The following is a 19924-nucleotide window of genomic DNA, read 5'->3' on the forward strand; positions in this document are numbered from 1 at the left end:
GCCGCAGTGTGGCCAGCAACCATGGGGCTGTTGTAGTAACTGAGGAAGGGGAAATCCACCCTGACCGTCTGAGTGGGCCTGGCCTTCTGATGGTTTGACATGCTGGGCGTTGGTGGGTTCCGGCCTGTGTGGTTGCTGAACAGCCAGGGACCTGTTGGGGTCTGAGTTCAATCTGCAGGTTGATGCTCTTTATTTGAGGTTTATCTGAGAATACATTTTTATAGCTTGTTAATAATGTGAGTTGGGGGGCACCTGGATAGCTGAGTTGGTTAAGTATCCAACTCTTGGTTTCATCTCAGGTCACTATCTTGGGGTCCTGGGATCAAGCCCCATGTCATTGGGCTCCGCACTCAGCCAGGAGTCTGCTTATCCCTCTCCCTCCCCCTTTGCACCCCCCCCCACCTGGCCTGGCCTGGCCCATGCTCCCTTGCTCGCACGCTCTCTCTCTCTCTCTCAAATAAATAAAATCTTAAAAAAAAATAATATGAGGGGGCACCTGGGTGGCTCAGTTGTTAAGCGTCTGCCTTTGGCTCAGGTCATGATCCCAGGGTCGTGGGAAGGAGCCCCGCATCAGGTTCCCTGATTGGCGAGGAGCCTGCTTCTCCCTCTCCCACTCCCTCTGCTTGTGTTCCCTCTCTCACTGTGTCTCTCTCTGTCAAATAAATAAAATCTTAAAAAAATAATAATAATATGAGTTGGAGCTGTGGAGAAATGGTAACTGTCAAGAGTATAAAGGGGTCCTTCAGTGTCCTTTGACACTGTGAGCTTGAGTAAGCCCCAGGAGAGGGGGCAGGGCCGTCCTTCTCGGGCCCCTGACCCTCCCTGGTTCTGCAGACAAATTACTTCACTTCTCCACTCTGCTTCCTGGGCTCTAGAAGGGAAAATCATTCTGATGCCTCCCTCACTTGTCAGTGTGTTTAATTGCACATCCCTGTCATGCTTTTGAAGTCGTCTCCCTGCTTAGAACAAAAACTTCCTGATCCGAATACCCTGGGAATTCCCCAGCATTTCTTGTGTGCCCACTGGGAGAGACGGGAGGAAGGCAGGTGGCAGAAGGAAGGGGCATAGCTTTCTCGGTCAGACAGTTGAGGCTTCCCATGCAGGACCTGCCACTTACTTAGCTGCGTGGCCTTGACCGACAAGATATTCCACAGCCCCTGTGAATCTCTGCTTCCTCATCTGTAAAACACAACAGGTATTATCTGTCCCAGGTTGCTTGAAGGGTCAGAGAGGGCCCTGCAGGCAGCCGGCTTGGTGCTTGCAACAGTGCAGGCATTCCTGGAGAATTCTTGAAGGCTCTCATACTCTGTTTACCCAATTTCAGGCCTTGGGTATGTCTTCTCTGTGGGGCAAATGTGGTGTTCCCCTCCTCACCCTGCGGCCGAGGTCAAGGAACGCTCCCTGGGTCTCTAATCCTTCCCTATGCTCTGATTCTCTGGGCCTTCCAGGCGGCCAGAAACTTGGCTGTGTTTATATGGCTGGTCACGTTATGGCAAAATCAAATACACAGAGTTTTTTTAAAAAGGCATTTTGGCACAGTCTCACCTTCTGATACTTTATCTTCCTGGTCAGCTTGTGCTCTGAGGGCAACGATCTCTCTTGGACGTAAAGACCCACACTGTAAATAGGTTGACCTTCAGCCCTGGAAATGTGGAAGGACAGGTCAAGTCTCAGAGTTTGAGCCCCTGCCAACATGCTCAGAAGTGATACGGTATTCTTAGAAGGGATTTTTGTTTTAGATAGTTGCCTTCCTCTGTGGAGCCAATCCGTGTTCAGTTAAGAGATGCCGCCAATTGGGTGTCAACCCTCCTTGACCCCATGTCCCCTCAGTCACAAGGCTGCCATTTTATAACCGTGAGGGCTCTCCCCAAGATGAGCTCTGTGGGAACTTATTCTTCACTTGATTGTGAGGGGAGGAAATATTTGCTTAATTACGGGCCCCTCTTGAGCCTCTCGGGTGGCGTTTTGTTGTTGGCAGGAGGTGAGAAAAAGTATGAGATCTGTCTTGAGCTTGGGCTGTTGGCTCTGGCCTCGGGGAGGAGGCATCTTCTGTTTGCGGCAGACCTTTGCTAAGTGGCAGAGCGGCTCGGGTCTGGTTTTCAGCTGGCTGAAATGCCACGGCGCTTGCAGTGACATTTCCCACATGAGGGCGAGAATCTTAAGTGTTCAGATGTTGTCCCCTTCCAGTCCCTAAAGCTCCAAGGAAAATTCTAAATGTCTTCACCTTGTACTTACTTTCTTCTCTTTCCTCAGTGCTTGAGAAACCACACTGACTTCCTGAATCAAAATGTTCTGCAGTGAAGCTTTGCATACTGAATTGAGCGAGAACGGGGTGTGGGGGGTGGTAGGAGGTGGAGGGGGTCTGACAGGTGCTTTTGGTGGGCTCTTGCTCGAAGGGAGACACTGGGTCACCGAAGGCTCCCTTTACCTGTGATTCTGTATTTTTTTGCCTGCTGTGTGGCCTTAAACACAAAGGACAGAGGGATTTTCGTAAGTCTCTGGCGTAGCTGTTCTGGGCACGGGAGGCTCCATATTCTCCTCGAGCATGAGCGGCCCTGTAGCCACGCCCTGCTGCCACCTTGTCTTTGGTTCAGCCCCGAGAGCAGCAAAGGGACTGGTCTTCCCTGCTGTGCTGGCTTTGGTTCCCCGGTGAACCCCGAACCCCTGCCCCGGACCCTTCCTTCTCCCTCCGCCTCCCCTTCCAGCTTGCTACACCCCGGGATTCGCTCCCACTCTTTGCACCACTCATTTCCTCTGTGTGTGTTCAGGCTGGGCCTCTCTCCTTTCCTTTGATGCCACCTTCCACATTCTCAGAATGACTCATAATGGTGATCTCTTGTCAGCACCCCTTCACCTTGCCGTTGTGTGGGTTCACATATCTCGAGAGGATTTTCTCCTCCTGCCCCTCCCTGCACTTTGGAGAGGGACGGGAGACTGAATCCCATGCTCTGCCCTCCGCCGTGATCCAGGCCCCCACCTTTGTTTACTACTTCAAGGCTAGAATATTGTGCAATAACCTTTCTAAGAATTGCTCTGATTGTATTCTTCTTATCTTTTGAGTGGTTTTTCTCACGGAGGGCTCATTCCTAGGATGGAAGACTGAGTTAACTGTCTGGTCCAGCCATGAGCACCATAGGTGCTTCAGTTTCTTTATGGGTTCACAAGACCACCACTGCTCGCACCTGCCGTTTGCCATCATGGGTCACGAATACTCTCTGTGAACTGGGCCAATATGGTGACTGATGTCAGAATTAGTTGAGAGAGAATCAACACTCGTCCATTAGCATTTATTTAATTCATTCTTCCCAGGGGTAGAGAAGTTGCGGAAGACTGGTCTTGTCCTGGGTACATTGGATGTGTTGTTGTGTTTACAGGTTAATTACAAGACCTCTTTGATGGGCTTTTTATGGATTGATCGACCTTCACAGGCATTCTGGTGCGCCCCTTGAGCACACAGTCTAGGCCAGGACCTGTGAGGAGTACGGGTGGTGGATTGGGAATAACCACTGATGGAAATTGTCCATTTCACAGGGAGATGGGTTGGATACTAAAATACCCAGAAGACAGAACCTAATAAGGGCAGTAATAGAAGATCTGACAAAACACTGTGGGAATATAGAAGGGAGGGAAGAGGTTAATTCCGCTTGAAGTGTTCAAAACACCAACATATCCGGGAAGACCCGGCCTCTGCCTTGATGGAGGAATACCTATTGCTTTAATGGTTTGGAAGCCCCACAAGAATACAAGCATTGCAAGAGCGGGACCATGACTGTTGTGTTGACTGTGCGCGTCTCCCGAGTCTCAGACTCAGCATATATTTGGATGGATGAATGGAAAGAAATACAGGCGGATGAACAGTTGAGTGAATTAAATGAAGGCACAGTCCCAGATGGGGGGATGGCTTGAATGGTAAGAGTAGCAGGAGGAAGTTAGACATATTGGTGAAATTGTAGCTGGTTTGGCTTACCCGTAGAGTGATTGAAAGAGGATGGTCCGGGAAAGGATTGGGAAGACTGACTGAGCCCAGAAAGCGTAAGAATTGTGGCTTCACTTTGAAGAAAGTGGGCTGCTAAACAGTATAGGAAATGTTTCAGGTCGGTCTTGTATGTTTCAAGAGTGGAATTTGGATTGGAAGAAGGTCCCTGATGTGAGCGCATCTGGCTGCTCCGGGCTGTGGCTACGTGGCTGAAGACACCCACTGGGGCCACGAGGTTAGTTAGCTAGCAGCTGCCAGGCCAGAACCGGGTCTGGGCTCTCATTTCCCTGTCTTCTTTTCTCTAGACGTGTGCAACAGCACTAACCTTCCGGAAGTCGAGATCATCAGCCTGCTGGAGGAGCAGCTGCCCCATTATAAGTTAAGAGCCGACACCATCTACGGTTATGACCACGACGACTGGCTCCATACACCCCTCATTTCTCCAGATGCCAACATCGACCTCACAACTGAGCAAATCGAAGAGACGCTGAAGTACTTCCGTGAGTAGTTCCCTTTCGTCTGCTGACGGCGCCGTGACGGCCAGTGGTCCTTAGCTGTGGCCCCGCGTGGGACCTCACACTGGCTGGCAGGGCTTACGGCCTGCCGTTCGTGGAAGGGTGCCCTGAGAAATGTGGCTGTAGGGTTCAGCCACACACGAGGCCTTGATTTGGAGTATTCCAAATAGAAATTTTAGGGTGGTGGGGACCAGGTACAAATTTTCATTTGAACCAGTTTTCTCTTAACTGTACAGAAGAATTTGAAAATGCTCCCATTTCCCCCCTCTTACCAAAATGCCGTGTGAGTCCATAGAAACTGTCACTGGGAGGGAGTTTGCATTTAAACCAAAGGCACTGGGAACATCTTGGCTGCTTAGTATTATTTATATGACATAGCAAGACTCGTATACCAAGGCTGACCAATGAGGTTGGTAGGACAGACCAGCTCTCCTTTGTCTTGACAACCCTGACTTTAAAATTCAAGTTAACTTTAGCCTCGTCTAAGTTAGTGATGTCACTTTGGAAGTGAGATCATTTACATACCTGTGTATCATTGTGTTGTCTTCAAAAATAAAAAGTACAGCAATCCTGCTTCTATTTGATGGTAACTTGGTTCAAAACCAGCTTATAACATCTCTAAGTTTTCTGTAATTATTGTCTCAATACAGAGTGATCTCCAATGTTCTTGAATTTGGGAAATCATGTATAATAAACAAGTTGGAACTACAAGTTTCTCTTTTAGAATGTGTCTGGGTCTGTTTTCACTTTTTTCTCCATTAGATGTTAATGAGAAAGGAATTTTGTTTAAACTGACCTGTGTGTTTATGCCTAAGAAGAATCCTGCAGTCTCTGTGAACACGGCAGGTAATCAGTTTCGATCGGAATAAAAATAGAATAATCCACACCAGGGCAGATACGAAGCGTGTTAGATTTGTACCAGTGTTCACAGTGGCCCTTTAGACTCTCTGACGTGTCTGGTAGTGTATAGGAAGCTCTTTGGCAGTCACTTTTGTTGACTCACGGTATCTGTTACACCAAGAGATGTGGTGTTGGATAGACAACTGTGTCCAGAGTCACGTCCTTGGCAGGTTCCGTCTTTGGTTCCTTCAGACTGCTTCACGGGAGAATTGACAACAGAACGGTTTTTTCAGAAATCCCCGTGTGTTACTTCTTCTTCCTTAAGAGACCCTCCTGTGATTCTGTGGGACTCTGCATGGCCATTTCTGCCACAGGAGGCTCCTGGGTCCTTACACAGATGAATCACTTACAATCACAGTGTAATGGGAACCGTCCACGGGCAGGACTTCGGAGAACTTTCACATGAATTGCTCCTTTCATCCCTATGCAATGTCTGCAGTCTGGCAGGGCTGGTTTGATTATCGAGGAAGTGGAGGCATGGAGGGCTCCTAGTATTTCTTCCATAGCACTGACCTCCAGCTTCTGAGATACTTGCAAACAGTAGACTTGAACAGACGCTGTGGCTTGTTTCTGTTTGTGTGCTCTGTTTTTGGTTATATATTTAAGAGAGGGAGAAAAAGTTCCTATTGGATTTGGCAGTGGACAACACAGAATATGCCAAAATTAGAAGAAGCGAAGTAAACGCTGAGCAGAGACCCTGAAAGTTCTTAGAGCATGGTCGCCCCCCAAGTCTTACCTTAATTCTGTGTTTCCTTCTGCGTTACTTGTGCTTAGAGCAAAGTAGGTATTGATTAAAACTGTTCATTAAATGAACGATTGGGGTTAACTCTTAAATAGTTAAGAGTTAACTCCTCAGCAGGGCTTTCAAACGGAGGTCCTAGGACCCCCGACGAGTCTGTAGAGGGAAATTGGGGGAATCTGTGAACTTGTAAAGAAATGAAATGACATGACATCTTTATTTTCACTAACTTCTAACTGAAATGCAACATTTCCTTTCACGGTGAACACAGGAACCAAAGCACGGTGTTCTCAGCAGGCCCTGTGACTTTGTCACCAGTAGAGAAATCAAGATTTTCATGTCCTGCTGCAGTGGAGACAGATACTTAGAAATGCCACCTTTATTCATCACTGCTTTGAAATTACCTTCATTATGAGGCGTGCCGATAGATCTTGTTATTTAATACATTGACAAAGAAGCTCTTCTGTCACAGTCTATTTGCAAGTTGTCATAACCGCATTGCGATGCAATTGGTTCCTTCCTAGTTCTTTGTACTTTATCTTATGTTTTCAACTCTTTCTTCTAAGGAGGGGTCTGTGAGCCTCGCCGAACTGGCTGAGAGGTCGGTGGAAGGCACAGATCAGGAGCCCTGCTCCATGCGTGGTGTCCTTTCTGGGTTCCACTGTTTGTTTATAGGTACGTAACCCAGGAGATGCAGTGGCCACGGCGCTGACTCACCAGTGTGTAAAATCAGTTGTGAGGTGTGGAGAAGGTAACAGAGCTGTTACCTCTTAGATTTATTTGCTCATCAGTTAGGGCAGTGGTTCTCTGTTGTGGGTGGGAGTGGGGATAAAGGGGTACCCTAGGGGTTCTGATAATAGGAGATGAGGTAAACCTCAGCTCCCTCTCTTACAGACTGTCTCCCAGAGTAGAGAAATAACGCTTTGCCTTTTGAATCTGGCTCTCCCCTGGCTTGTTTTTTTTGTTTTTCTTTTTTTTTTATTTTAAGTAGCTTCCACGCCTAACATGGGGCTTGAACTCAAGACTCTGAGGTTAGGAGTCACATGCTGTGCCGACTGAGCCAGCCAGGAGCCCCTCACCTGGCTGGTTAAGAAGAGGTGGCTACCTCTTTGGGTGTCTACCTTTACCAGGTGGTAGAATGACCTTTTCAGACAAATTTTAACAGGTTGATTTTTTTTTGATTCCCGAGAAGTGTGAGAAACAAACAGAACATGAAAATGATTCACACAGCAAATGTACCCATAAATAAGGGACATTTAGGATTAGATGGTCTAGGAAGAAGAAAGAATAGTCAACATTTAGCCCTTACTGTGTATCAGGCACTGTTCCTGATTCCTTACATGTATCTCATTCAATTCTCACAGTGACCTCTGAGTGAAAGAGTCTTACTGTCCCCAACCTAAAGGGGGACACTGAGGAGGACACTGAGGCACAGGGAAGTTAAGAAGCTTGCCCAAAGTCACACAGCGCGCAGGGGGTGGGGGGTGGTGGTGCTGAGTTTCAGACCTAGGTTGTCTGGTCTGACTCCGTATCCTAACTACTCTCTCAGAAGAGCACAATGAGAAAGCAATTATATTTTAAGAATAAAGCTTACTAAATGAGATACAAAGAGCAAACCCTCAGTTTGAGAATATCAGTAGCTATTTATTTATAAAACGTCTCTCCTACATATTCAAGATTCACCTTTTTTCCCCTGAAGGTCGCTGTCCCAGGTGACACTTAGCCAGATGTAACTTAATGTCCACTTGAGGTTTCCTCCCTCCTTCCCTGTGGTTTTGCCTCTGTCATGTGGTCTGTAGGTCACACTTCCCCATCTCTGGTGGAAATGACTAGAGCGTGCTGTGGACCTTTCTTGTCACAAAGCCTTCTGCAGACACCAGACGTGAAGGTGGCTGTGTTGGTACAGAGGTAGCTTTGGCTCCTTCTGGTTCCTCATTTCCAGGGCCTGCTCTCTGTAGCTTTTTGGTTAAGGAGCATTGGGTCAAGAAAAGAAATCTCTCTGTGTCTCAAGGGCATAGGATTCTCTGACCCCTTCACCTCTGACTTTCCCTGGAATAGTCTTTTTCCTAAGGAGAAGAGAAGGTTATAAAGCAAACAAGTTTCAAGACATTGTTCTATTGTTTGCTTTTACTGTAAACTAATCTTAATGAATCAGCCAACAAGTATTCACTGAGCGCCTGGGATGCACTTATAATCCTTTGTGAGCTTGACTTAAAGCTTTGAGTTCCAGCTGAGGTTTTCTGGCTGAGGAAGTGAAAACATCTGCTGGATTATGGATTTTCTTCCCTTACCTGAGCAGGGACTCTGCATCTGGCTTGGGCCCACGCAGGAAGCCCTCCAGGCCTCTGCTGGTATCCTGCACTGAGTTGCTTGCCTTGCTCATGTGGGAGAAGCGAGTGGGGTCTGGGAACTTGCATATTCTACCAGGTCCCTGTGCCATTTTAATTTTTTAGAGTTTAATCTAAACAACAACAACAACAACAACAACAAAATGAAAGGCCATTGCTGGAGCACCCGAGGCCTGTGGCAAAGTGCTTCACTAGGCTTATGCACGGTGCCGGCCTTCCACGGGCCAGGGGTCATGGACGGGTCCCCCTGCCCCTTACCCCCGCACTCTGGAGTTGTGCCCAGGGAGGACCGGAGCCCACAGTCGATATCATACGCCGATTTCCACTGTGTTCATTCACTTGTGTCCATGTGGTCCCGGGAGTCACGATTGTTTGCACGAGCCTTTGTGTTACACTTTACCACCCTAGGACTATCACAAGGCAGCCGGAGTCCGCTCGGGACGAGGCATGAAGGCCCAGAGCATCTGCAGGGGGTCTAACGGGCCAGAGCGTGGGCTGGACCCCAGCGTCTCTACCCAGCCGTCCCTGGAGGTCCTGGTGCCCCCGGAGCAGGCGTGACACAGTGACCACTCCCTTCTGGACACTTGCCGTTCCTGTTCCTCGACTTTCCTCCTGTCTCTCTGGCCCGTCCTTCCAACCTCTTTGACCGGTTTTCCCTCTTCTTCTGAGCTTCTAAATCGGTGGCCGTCGACCCTGATGAACTGAGAGAGCTTTTTAAAAAATAAGCCCTCACAAGCCTCTCTTCTGGAAGTGGTCATCTGAAGCCCGTAACTGTGAGGTGCTGCTGGAAATGTGGGCATGCCCTGCGGGCATCTCTCTGCACACTCTCCCCTCCCAGCTCCGTGCTCGCAACTCGCCAATTTCTGCCCACCTCTGACTCCCTTTCCTCCCTCCTGGCTCCAGGCTCCTATGCCCAGTCATTGGCTTAGCATGTCTACTGTCAACATTTCCCCCCCATCCTTACACATTTGTCTTGAGAAATGTGACATGCTTTACCCCAATTCTGTGTCCTGCTGGCCATCAGCCGACTCTGTTAATTCTTCGTGCACATGCATCTCGGACCCCTTCTCTGACCCTGCAGCCACCGGCGTGGTCGAAGCCGCGCCATCCCGTCCCTGGGCTGCCGTACCTGCTCGCCTGCATCCACCTTGCTTCTCTGCGATTCTCTTTTGTATCAGCAGCCCAGCTGGTCTTTTCTCGAGATCCCCTGGGGTTATGCTGCTCCTTTGCTTCTCCCTGCTCTTTGGATCAAAGGCAGGGTCTTCTAGAACCCTGTGACCTGGCTCTTGGCTCTCTCTGCCACCGGCCTCGTTGCACCCTCCCCCATCGCCCCAGCCCACTGTGGACACCCCACGCTTGCCTCACGGAGGCTCCCTCCCTCCCCTTTCTTTCCTGATCTCTGATTCTCAGCCCAAATGTGCCCTCCTCAGAAGAGCCTTCCTCCAGGAAGCCTTCCTGGAGCGCCCATCTGTGGTGCCCCCTCCTTTTCCTTTTTGCCACTGTCATGGCTCTCATCTGTCTGCTCCCATCATGATAATGCAAGCAGTAATAATGAGTCATCTCTGGGGAGTGCTTCCTGTTGGCCGGGCTAGTGCTCCTAAGTGCTTTACCTTATGAGTCCACTAGGACACACACACTGGATTCGAAGTCCGTGATCCCCTCTTTGTTAAGTGATTTTTTTTGGATATAGTGCAACTGTGTATCCAAATTGAATTGGCCATTTAATCCTTAATTTAGTCTTTCAAGGTATTAAACTTCGCTTTCATAGAAACAGCTCTTTTTCTGTGCGACTCATGAAATAATAAACGTAACTGTATAATTACATTAACAAGCAAAACGGACACGGACGGGTTTGGGAACAAACACAAATGACCCTTGGTAGGGAAAAGAGCTCGATTCCTACGAGCCCCCACGGCCAGGCTGGAGAGACAGTGGTCTGTCTGCGGGCGGGCGGCGGGCTCTCCACGGGCCACGGGCTCTCTGGGGGCCACGGCTCCTTGTTGTGGCTCTAGAGTGGGCTGTGGCACCTCCATGTGCAGTTGAATTGTCCCCAGTGGTGCTGTAGTTCTGCCTCTCCTCGGACCAGGCCTCTCTGGTCTGGCTTGTTCCTGTTCATTTTTGGTAAATCTCTTTTCTCCTTCCTCTGCTTAACGGCGGACACCTGTCAGTCTCCTGTCTCGGGGTCTCCTGCCTCCCCCACCTCCTTTGCTTTAGCTGTTGCCTTTCTGGAGGCGGCTTCTGCATCTCTCTCCACCCACAGGAGGCGTTTCCAGAGGCTTCTGGAAACTGAGCACGGGTTTGTCATCTTTCTTACCAGCTGCCTGATTTGCACGGAGGCCACAGCCCATGCCACGTCCTGTCCTTTCCGTCCTCAGGGGCACCTTCTCCCTGCTCCTACATCCACAGATGCTCCTCTCGTGTCTCAGTCCTGGTCCTGAGTGAGCTTGTTAATGTTTTCTTTTTCTTTTTTTTTTTTTTTTTTGAGTTAAAAGTTTTGTGACCCTCTGTTGGTGGCATGGCATTGGTAGATAGCATCCATTTCTGATTTTCAGGGTGGAAAAAGTACGGATGCTTGTCACTGTTTGACAGAATCATGGAGCCGACTCCATTGCTCAGCCGTTAGTGCCTGGCCGTTTAGTGAACGTAAACAGTCTTTAAAGGGAGTGAAGTTTTAAAAATAATATATCCACTGGTCATAAAAGTGTGCTGATTGTAGATAATTTAGCAAAAATTAGGACAAAAAGATGACTAACGTGGCAACCACTTCTCATTTTTTTGTGAGATATTTTTAAGTGGTTTTATTCCTCCAACAAATATATTACGTATCTGGGACAATAATGCTTTTTTACTTAATTATATACATTGACCATTCCCCCATGGTGTTAAAATTCTTCAGAAGAACAATTTTCATTATTGCTTAATATCCCATCATTTATATCTAATCATTGGTCTGTTATTGGGAATCTGGGCTGTTTCTAATTTTTCCTCAGATAACACACCAGCGAACACCCTTCTACATCAGTATGTGTGAACCCAACACATTTCCTTCAAGTATATTTCTAGAAATTTACTCGGCTTGAAAATGTGGCAGTTTTTAAGATTCTTTGAACTATATTATTACTCTTAAATATTAACTCACTGCAAGAAAAGCAGCCCATTCTTGGTGAGCATATACTGAGTCATGAAATCGTTAGGAACCGTAAGGAATAAATGTTGAGTGAGTGGATGAGTAGGGCATCATTCCATGAGGTGCTTAGAGTTCATAAACTTCCTGATGTTTTCCTCACCTAAGAATGGTCAGCAGATTCAGAGACTGGTGGATCCCTCATTCTTTGGATTCAGAATTCTTTTTGGGTTTCATCTCTAATTTCTGCTGATGGTTTGTATATGATGGTGCTTAATGATAAATGAAAAGGACATCCATTGAGTGTTTATTACATTCTGGGCACTTTGAGTCCCCCTGCAGTGCTCAGAGGTGGAGACTATTCTTATCCCCATTTTTAAAACGAGGAGGCCAAGGTTCAGAGGGACCCAGCCTAGGGTCACACAGGATGGGTAAGAAACAGGGTCTGAGCCCAGCTGGACCAACTGTGCAGCCCAGACCTTATTATCTGGTTTGAAAAGGTCTTATGTACTTGTGAGGTACTTAAAATGGACAGCATTTTAGCTCTGATTTATGATCTTCTCATCTTTCACCAAATCTTTTTATTTCCAAGAATCTGGCTCTGTAGTACTCAGGAGCACTTTGTCTGAAAACACCGTATTTGGTCTTTAAGAAGTCTGAACACGGCGTACATGTTTTCTTACAAGACACCTGAGGAAGAGTGCCTTACCCTTTTCTTGGCTTGTACAGGTTGTTACCCATTAATGAGTGTTTGGAAAATGACAATAAGTAATGGCCTGAAGAATACGATTGAAGTACTCAATTGTATGTGTGCGTGCGCGCGCATGTGTATTTTTTAATTCAAAGTGTTATCAGGGATCACCTAAAGCTTCATGAGAGAGAACAGTAATGTATGTTATCTCTAGAAGTTTAGCTAGGATTAAGAGATGCAGCTAATCTGTGTGGGAGTAGGGGATGTCTATTTGAGGTTTAGGTAACCTCCCTATATGGTGAAGGTTTTCCTCTTCTGAGTGGTTCTTAGAGAAGACAAGTTGTGAGAGACCCAGCAGTGAGCCCTGTGTTAGAGGGCCTCGCCTCCCTCATCTGCCAACTCCATGTGTGACCTTGAGCAAATCTCATAGTCTCTTTGGGACTCAGATTTACTATCTGGAAATTAGTCAGCATTAAACATTCTGTGACTCTCCAAAATATGTCATTGAGAGCTAATTTTTACTCTTTTGTCAAAGGTATCCCAGGACAAAGTTCTTTTATTGTTGTTATTTCTTGTTTTTGTTTTATTGCATTTTCTTTTAAAGTATTTTTTCTGTATTGTATAATAGGAATTATGAGACTTGGGACTTTAATTTTCAGTTTTAAGAAATTGTTAAAAAGTAAAACCAGCTTCATAAATTAAAAAAAAAAAAGGTAGTGTTTGCTTTTTTTAAAATAAAAATGCTATTATTGCTCTCAGGTGATAATTCTAGGGAAAATTTTAAAGAATTCTCAGAACACTAGAAATATTGGCCTAATTCTCTAAGCACGTTTTAAATTGCCTAGAACTTTTCTCATTAAGATTTAGATCTCTGCAAGGCTTATGTTCTAAAAGGCTACAAGCTGTTGCAAATAATTTCCGTATTCACTGAGTAAATCCCAAGGGGGCAGAGCCCACGTCTGCCTTGTGTTTGAATGGGCCAAAGCCCTCCGCCCAGTGCCTTTCGTTAAATAAGTGTTTAATAAATCCTTCTTGAGTAAGAGAAAATGAAAAGATATATGTTTTTAAGTTAAAGTTTTTCTCCTTTTTTAAAATAAAAACAAAAAAACCACATATGGAATACAGAGATCATGTTGGTTTTTGCCACCTTCCCAAGATCGCCTTCGTCTGATTAAAATCCTAAGCGCAGCAAAAATAGAGGCACTGCAACATGCTCTGAGCCTAGACAAATGAAATGGATAAGTAACACCCGGTGCTGACTTTCTGAAAGGGGGAGGGGGGAGTTAATAGTTGCATGAGGTGGTGACATAGGAGAAAATGTGGGGGAAAGGGTGTCCTGTGGAACCCTGGGGATCTGTTCTCACCCAGGTGTTGTGTGTGGTGGGTGGGGTTGAGTGGGAGGAAAGATAAATTATAGGGTTGGGGTGGAGGATGTGTTGGGGACGGAAAAGGGATCTTACAGCCAGGGAAAACTTCTCATTTTCATTTGCCAACAAAAATGATAGCAAAATGCATACATTACAATATATTTATAAATAGTTGCCATGAATTTCTCTCCTGTAAACGCCCACGTTTTGGCCATGTCCTTTTGCCATTCCAACACCGGGGGCCATGTTGTTTCCAGGTGAGCATCCAAATGAGTCCTGGATTGTGCCCACTCCCCTCTCTTGCTCATCCCTCACACGAGTGGACTCTTCCTTGGGCCCATTTGCACTGCTGTTAGCTCCCCAGGTGTCTGCAGGGGCAGAGGTGGGAGCAGAGCGGCCCTGGCTGCCTGGGCACTCCGCACGCATGAGCCACACCTGGTCACAGCGTCCCCAGCCTGGTGTGGGCCCAAGCCTCAGCGGAGCTGGAGGACTTGCCTGATAGTACCTGCAGCTCCGGGTGCAGGGTCCGGTCAGCAGGGTCGTCAGGGACTCCTCCCCAGCGGGCAGTCTACCCACGTGGCCCCTGAGCTTACTCTGGCATCTGCCACCTGCCAGCTTTTTTTTTTTTTTTCCTCATCAAACCAGATTCCAATCTGAGTATCTTTTCTTTTAAGACCAAAAATGCTTGGCAAGCAGTTCTGTACAGATTGACTGTTTTCCTTTTCATGTCACTCCAGCACGTCTAAGACAAAGTTGGAACAGACTCAGGTGGGAAATTGACATGACAGCTCAGCTCGCACCCCCATTGGCTCCTCCTGGGGGATGCGCTCAGGCCAGAGAGGCTCCGAGTCACAGCAGGAGCAGAGTCGGGGTTCGGTGGAGCTTCTGGTTTGTGTTTGAAGCCTGTGACACCAGCCCCGTGACCCGTCGGTCCCAGGAGTAGAATGCCCCATGCAGCTCCCCAAGGCTGCAGCAAGCAAACTGGGAACTGTGGGACACATGCGAGCTGTTTCTTCTCCGTGTGCTTCTCGGATTTTAGTAACTGCATCAAGGTCGGCTGCACGTTAGCTCGGCGGTGCCCTGCTGAATGCCATCTCCCTGCCTTCGGATGTGTCTCTGAAAGCCAGGCTTTGTTCTGCCCCAGAGAACCCTGGAGGTGGCATGGGCGCCTGCTTTTCCTGTGCCTGCAATGAGGTGGAGATGGTTTGGGAGGGGGGTAGCTGACAGCAAGCTGTTTGCTAACAGCCTGCCTTCTGCCGCAGGAGCTCGGTGACTGGCAGTGGCCATGTTTTAAAAACTAAAGATCGGAAAGAGAGCTCCCCAGAAGCCTCCTCTCTGTAGCAGGTGCAGGGAAGGTCTGCTTGTAAGGCTGTGTTTTACTCGAGCTCCAGCAGCCCTGTCTGGAATGGAAGGCCAGGAAGCCCATTTTTCTGTCTTTAGGCTCCTGGCCTCCTTTGGGTGCAGACAGAAGGCCAGCCGCACTATTTCCTGAAGGGAGGGAAGCCCTAGAGACTGGGAGCATGTTCCAGAGGGGATTGGGGCCGTCGAGTGGTTCTCCTTCCTAGCAGGAGGGAAGCACGCAGGGAGTCATCCTTATACCCACCTGCTTGAGTGGGTGGCAGCACGGGGCCTGTGCTGATCACCGAGGGGCACGGAGGAAGGAAAGTGGCATGTGGCGAGTGCCGGGACGTCAGATACTTTGGGGCAAACTCATAACTGCATTATTTGTGCTTTAATTGTTCATTATTAGTGTTTACTCATCTTTTAAACGTATTGAATAACTATTCAAAATTATGTATACATATATGTATAGGTTCAGGTATATATAGAAAATCATTCATATGTACATGGATATTTAATTCATATGCTCACAGAACTAATTAATTAGAAACTCAGAAGTTAAGTTCTTTTAAACAGTTACATCTCATCACAAATGTATGCCTTAGATTCCCCTAACACTGCAGACCAAATCTATTTGATTCTCTTAAGTGCTTTACAAAAGCAAACATACAGCTCACCTCGCAGCATGGGACCTGACCCTCCTGCCTGGGTGTAGTCTGTGACCACGGCGTCAGGCCTTTCTGTTCTCCTACCTGCCTCCTCATTCCATATCCGGTTGGCTTATTCATAGCCACCCTACTTAGAGAAATGTTCATGTCATGCTTTACACAAGATATTAGTGGCAGATACAGAACAGTCATACACGCCCACCCTCCCCTTACTTCTTAAGATGGATTAAAAATATCTTCCTATTATCTTCTTTCCTTTATATATCAGTTGCTTCATTCACTTGGTTGCCCTTTTAGTCTTGGCATTCCCTGATCGTCATGGCCTTTACAGACTCAACTTATTCCCTTTAAATGTCATTAACTGTATTCTATTTCTGATGTTCAAATTGTCACAACCTGGCCCTTGACTGTCCTTTTAAGCTGGCTTCTGCGCCTTATCACTTCTACCCCGAAGACCTTGTGGAGCCATCTTTGCTTTCTTGCATGCCCGCGGTTGTAGGTGGATCTTGATTTTTCCTGCCTCAAGGCATGGAATTAGCAGCTCTCCAAGGAGCCCTGTTGACATCTCACCCAAAGCTGGACACCAGAATGTTAACCTGCTGGTCATGGGTGGAGTAGTATCCTTGCTGGGCCACTTTCTTGACAGAGCTGGAAATAGGATTTCTTTTTAGTATCACAAAGTCCCATTGATATTTTCAATTTAATTCTTTCATGATCATTTTTTATTTTGTTCTTAAAAAAAAAAAAGACTTCACAATTTTTAAAAAAGATTTATTTATTTGAGGGAGAGAGAGAGCCTGAGTGGGTGGGGCAGGGGGAGAGGGAGAGAGAATCTCAAGCAGACTCCCTGCTGAGCCCGGAGCCTGACTTGGGGTTCGATCTCACGACCTGAGCCGAAACCAAGAGTGGGATGCTTAACCGAATGAGCCACCCAGGTGCCCCCACAATTTGTTTTTGCTGTGAGATGCCAACTTGAGTTTTTATCTCCTTTGTCTCCCCCTTTTTTTTTTTTTCCTTTCACATTTCATTTGTAAATAATCCTTGGATGTTTTCTTAATTATCAAGTGGGGAAGACTTTAGAGGTGGACCATGCCCAATTTATATCCAGATGCTCTTATTGCTGAGTGGTCCTGGACAAGCGACTTAAACTCTCTGGGTCCCCTGTCCTCATCTGCACCGCGAGGGGGCTGGTGATTAGATAGCAGGGTCTGAGGAATGAGTGAGCTAGAAAGTGCTGGCTGCCTGGTGTGCAGCCTGCATATCCTAAATGGTATTGGGTGATGAGGGTGAGTGAGAGGTGGCTTCTCTGGGGCTGCTCCTGGGACCTGTCCCTCATCCTGATTCTCCCAGGGTGGGGTGGTGATGGGGGCAGCCCAGGCCAGGGTTGGGGTGGGGGGGAAGCTTGCTTTTTCAGCTGCAGGAAGCTGGGGGTGGGGGTGGGTGGGTGGGAAGGGAAGGCTGGGACCCTCGGGGCCATGGGACTCTTGGAGGAAAGTGTGGATTTGAAGGCAGGTATACACCTGAATCTTAACCTCAGCACCATCTCCGCAGAGCTGTGGATGGATTGCTTTATCCTTCTGAGCCTATAAAATGGGAGTTTTGGTGTAGATGTTCACTTTGAATCTTGCTTGAAGCCCATGGAAGTCACCCACAAATGATGCTCTTTCCTTTGTACTTGTTGATACACACTGTTTCCTTTCCCATTTTCTTAAGACATGAATTGGATATGTATAGTCTTTGCACTTGATGTAAGTTGTATTCAGTAATATATTACTGTTTAGAAATGCGTCCCCCGCCCTGCCTCCCACCAACTGTCATTCTCGCTTATTACTGTGAACTCAGTGCCTTTTCATTAATTATGCGGGGACAAGCCAAGACATGACGATTCTACCTCATTTCCCTAATTATAGCTTAGAGAATTGTACTCTCTTTTTAATTGCCTGTACTGGCTTATTTATGTTTTTAAAGAATTTGAGTGATGAAGATGATCGGAAACTAATATTTATTGCCAACTCACTTTGTCCCAGGCACTGTGCTGAGTGCTCTGCCATCCATTAATTAATTAATTAAAACCTCGCCTTGTCTCTGAGGCAGGTATTATAATCACCTCATTTCACAGATAAGACTCAGGTGTCTAAGAAGGTCACAGAGATGGTGGATGAGGAGCCTGGACCAAACCTCAGGCCATCTTACTTCAAAAGCCCTCACTCTTAACTATGAAATTAAAGTGCCTGTTAGTCCGCCTGTCGTCTGTCTATATATCCATCTATCCATCCATCCATCCATCCATCCATCCATCCATTATTTTTTGCCTTTATGATGATGTGTTAGGAATAAAGTATTTTTAAAAATTTATAGTGCTGGAGGAAATGTGCCATGACTTTCTTTAAATGGTCTCTACCCTCATCTGACTTTCTGTGATGCTTTACAGAGTTTGCATTTCCTGTTTGTTTATTACATCTTCATTTTGCAAATTCATATTGGACTCTTTCCCCCAGACATAGTGGATTGAACCTGTTGAGCGTGCTGATATTTGAGGAATCTGTTAATTATTGACTGGAGGCCTAGAATCATCTTTTTAGAAACACCTTAAGGAACTTTATTTATTTTTACTTTTTTTAGATTTATTTATTTCAGAGAGAGAGAGAGAGCACAAGCAGGGGGTGCTGCAGGCAGAGGGAGAAGCAGGCTCCCCACTGAACAGAGAGCCTGACATGGGGCTTGATCCCAGGACCCTGGGATCATGACCTTAGCCGAAGGCAGACACTTAACTGACTAAGCCACCCAGGCACCCCTACCCTAAGGAACTTTTAACCATCGAAGACCTTGGAGCACCAGCCTTTTCTCACGTCTCACGTGGGGGTTTGCTGTGGGCCTGTTGAGAGGTGCTGTCCTTGCCAGAGAGAGACATGATAAGAGGGCCAGAGGGAGAGATATGTTCAGATAATGGGGGCAGGTATAGCCAGAATTAAAATCATTGGCTGCTGACTTTAAATAGGCAGATGTCCTAGAAAATCTTAAATGTGTATCTAAGTTGGGGTCAGGGGGAGGGAAGGGCAGGGATTAAAGTGGGTGAAGGAGGCATAGGGTCTGCTCTCTACGTTGCCCAGGAAAAATTTGGAATTGGGTGGGGAGGGGTGTAGGTCCTCCAGGGTGTAGATGACAGCTGGGAAACAGCGTGACCAGAGACAGTACCATTCCCTGGCACTGTACGTCTTCCAAACTTTCTCAAAAGCCTGTTTACAGCCTGAGCCAAGATTCATCACCAGCTGCCTTTAACTTTCCTTTCCCCTTCTGAGACTTGAGAAGGTTCTGCTATTTGATGTTGCTAAAGAGGCAGGAACCCTGCTTTCCACTCGGGGCAGGACACGCTCTCACAGTGTGCAGGCTGGGCCAAGTGGGAAGAACTGCTTGAGGCATCTTGTGCTGGTGGGCAGGCACGGCCTGGTAAAAGCACAGGGCCCTGAAGTAAGGAAGGGGTACCTGGAGCTGGGAGAAGCTTCTGGAACCTACCGGGGGGACAGGAAGCCAGCTCTGGGGACCTCACAGCACAGCATCATTAAAGGCTTATCTGCTTCCCATGATTTAGGAAGGTTGCGATAGATCTATCTATACGTAGTACAGATTCTGCCCAAGAGTCTATATATAGGGTTTGTAATTATGTGTATATGTATGTTTATAAACGTATATATATATGTGTGTATATATACATATATACACACAAAAACATAGTTTTCTTCTTAAAAAATTTTTTACTCAAATGCAGAGAGAGACACACACACATTGTATATGTTACCCTCCCCAGTCTATCCATCCTATTGACATACCTCACCATTGAAACTGTGGTCTGGGGACCAGCAGCATTGCCGTCCTGTGGGAACTTGTTAGAGATGCAGAATTTTGGGCCTGCTACGGACCTGCTGCATCCGAATCTGCATTTTAGCCAGAGCTCTGGGTGCTTCCAAGGCACATTAACTCCTGGAAGCCCTGCCCTAGACGGACGTCTCCACGTTTGTTAACCGAGGCACCATAGGCAACTGGAAGAATAAACGGAAATTGTCCCTGTTCGGTCATTGTAGAAGGAAAGGAGCATGCCCTCTCGGTAGTGGAAAAGAGACCTTTTACTATTACTCGTTCACAAATTACATGGTCTTGAGTAGCAAATTAAGAGAAAAACCCATCAAAGTCCATGCTGCTGCTGCTGACGGCAGCAGATAGTTACAGTATTCAGCCAACAGGCTGGTGAGGTTCGGTA

At 47.1% G+C, this 19924-nt stretch overlaps 1 protein-coding gene across 8 annotated transcripts in view; it reads left to right on the top strand.

Annotated features, from left to right (window-relative positions):
* TRAK1 (trafficking kinesin protein 1) overlaps positions 1-19924 on the top strand; it is a 113470-nt gene that overhangs the window by 27528 nt on the left and 66018 nt on the right. For 7 of the 8 annotated variants that reach the window (XM_081825106.1, XM_081825145.1, XM_081825033.1 and 4 more), the window contains exon 2: positions 4282-4476. Coding sequence is in view for 4 of the 8 variants with exons in the window: in XM_081825033.1 (XP_081681159.1) it covers positions 4282-4476 (195 nt within the window). In the remaining 4 variants the exon portion in view is untranslated. The other variant, XM_081825093.1, reaches the window with a different exon arrangement.

Source organism: Leptonychotes weddellii, chromosome 1 (assembly GCF_054177405.1).
Source record: "Leptonychotes weddellii isolate Sample4059 chromosome 1, ASM5417740v2, whole genome shotgun sequence".
Lineage (NCBI taxonomy): Eukaryota > Metazoa > Chordata > Mammalia > Carnivora > Phocidae > Leptonychotes > Leptonychotes weddellii.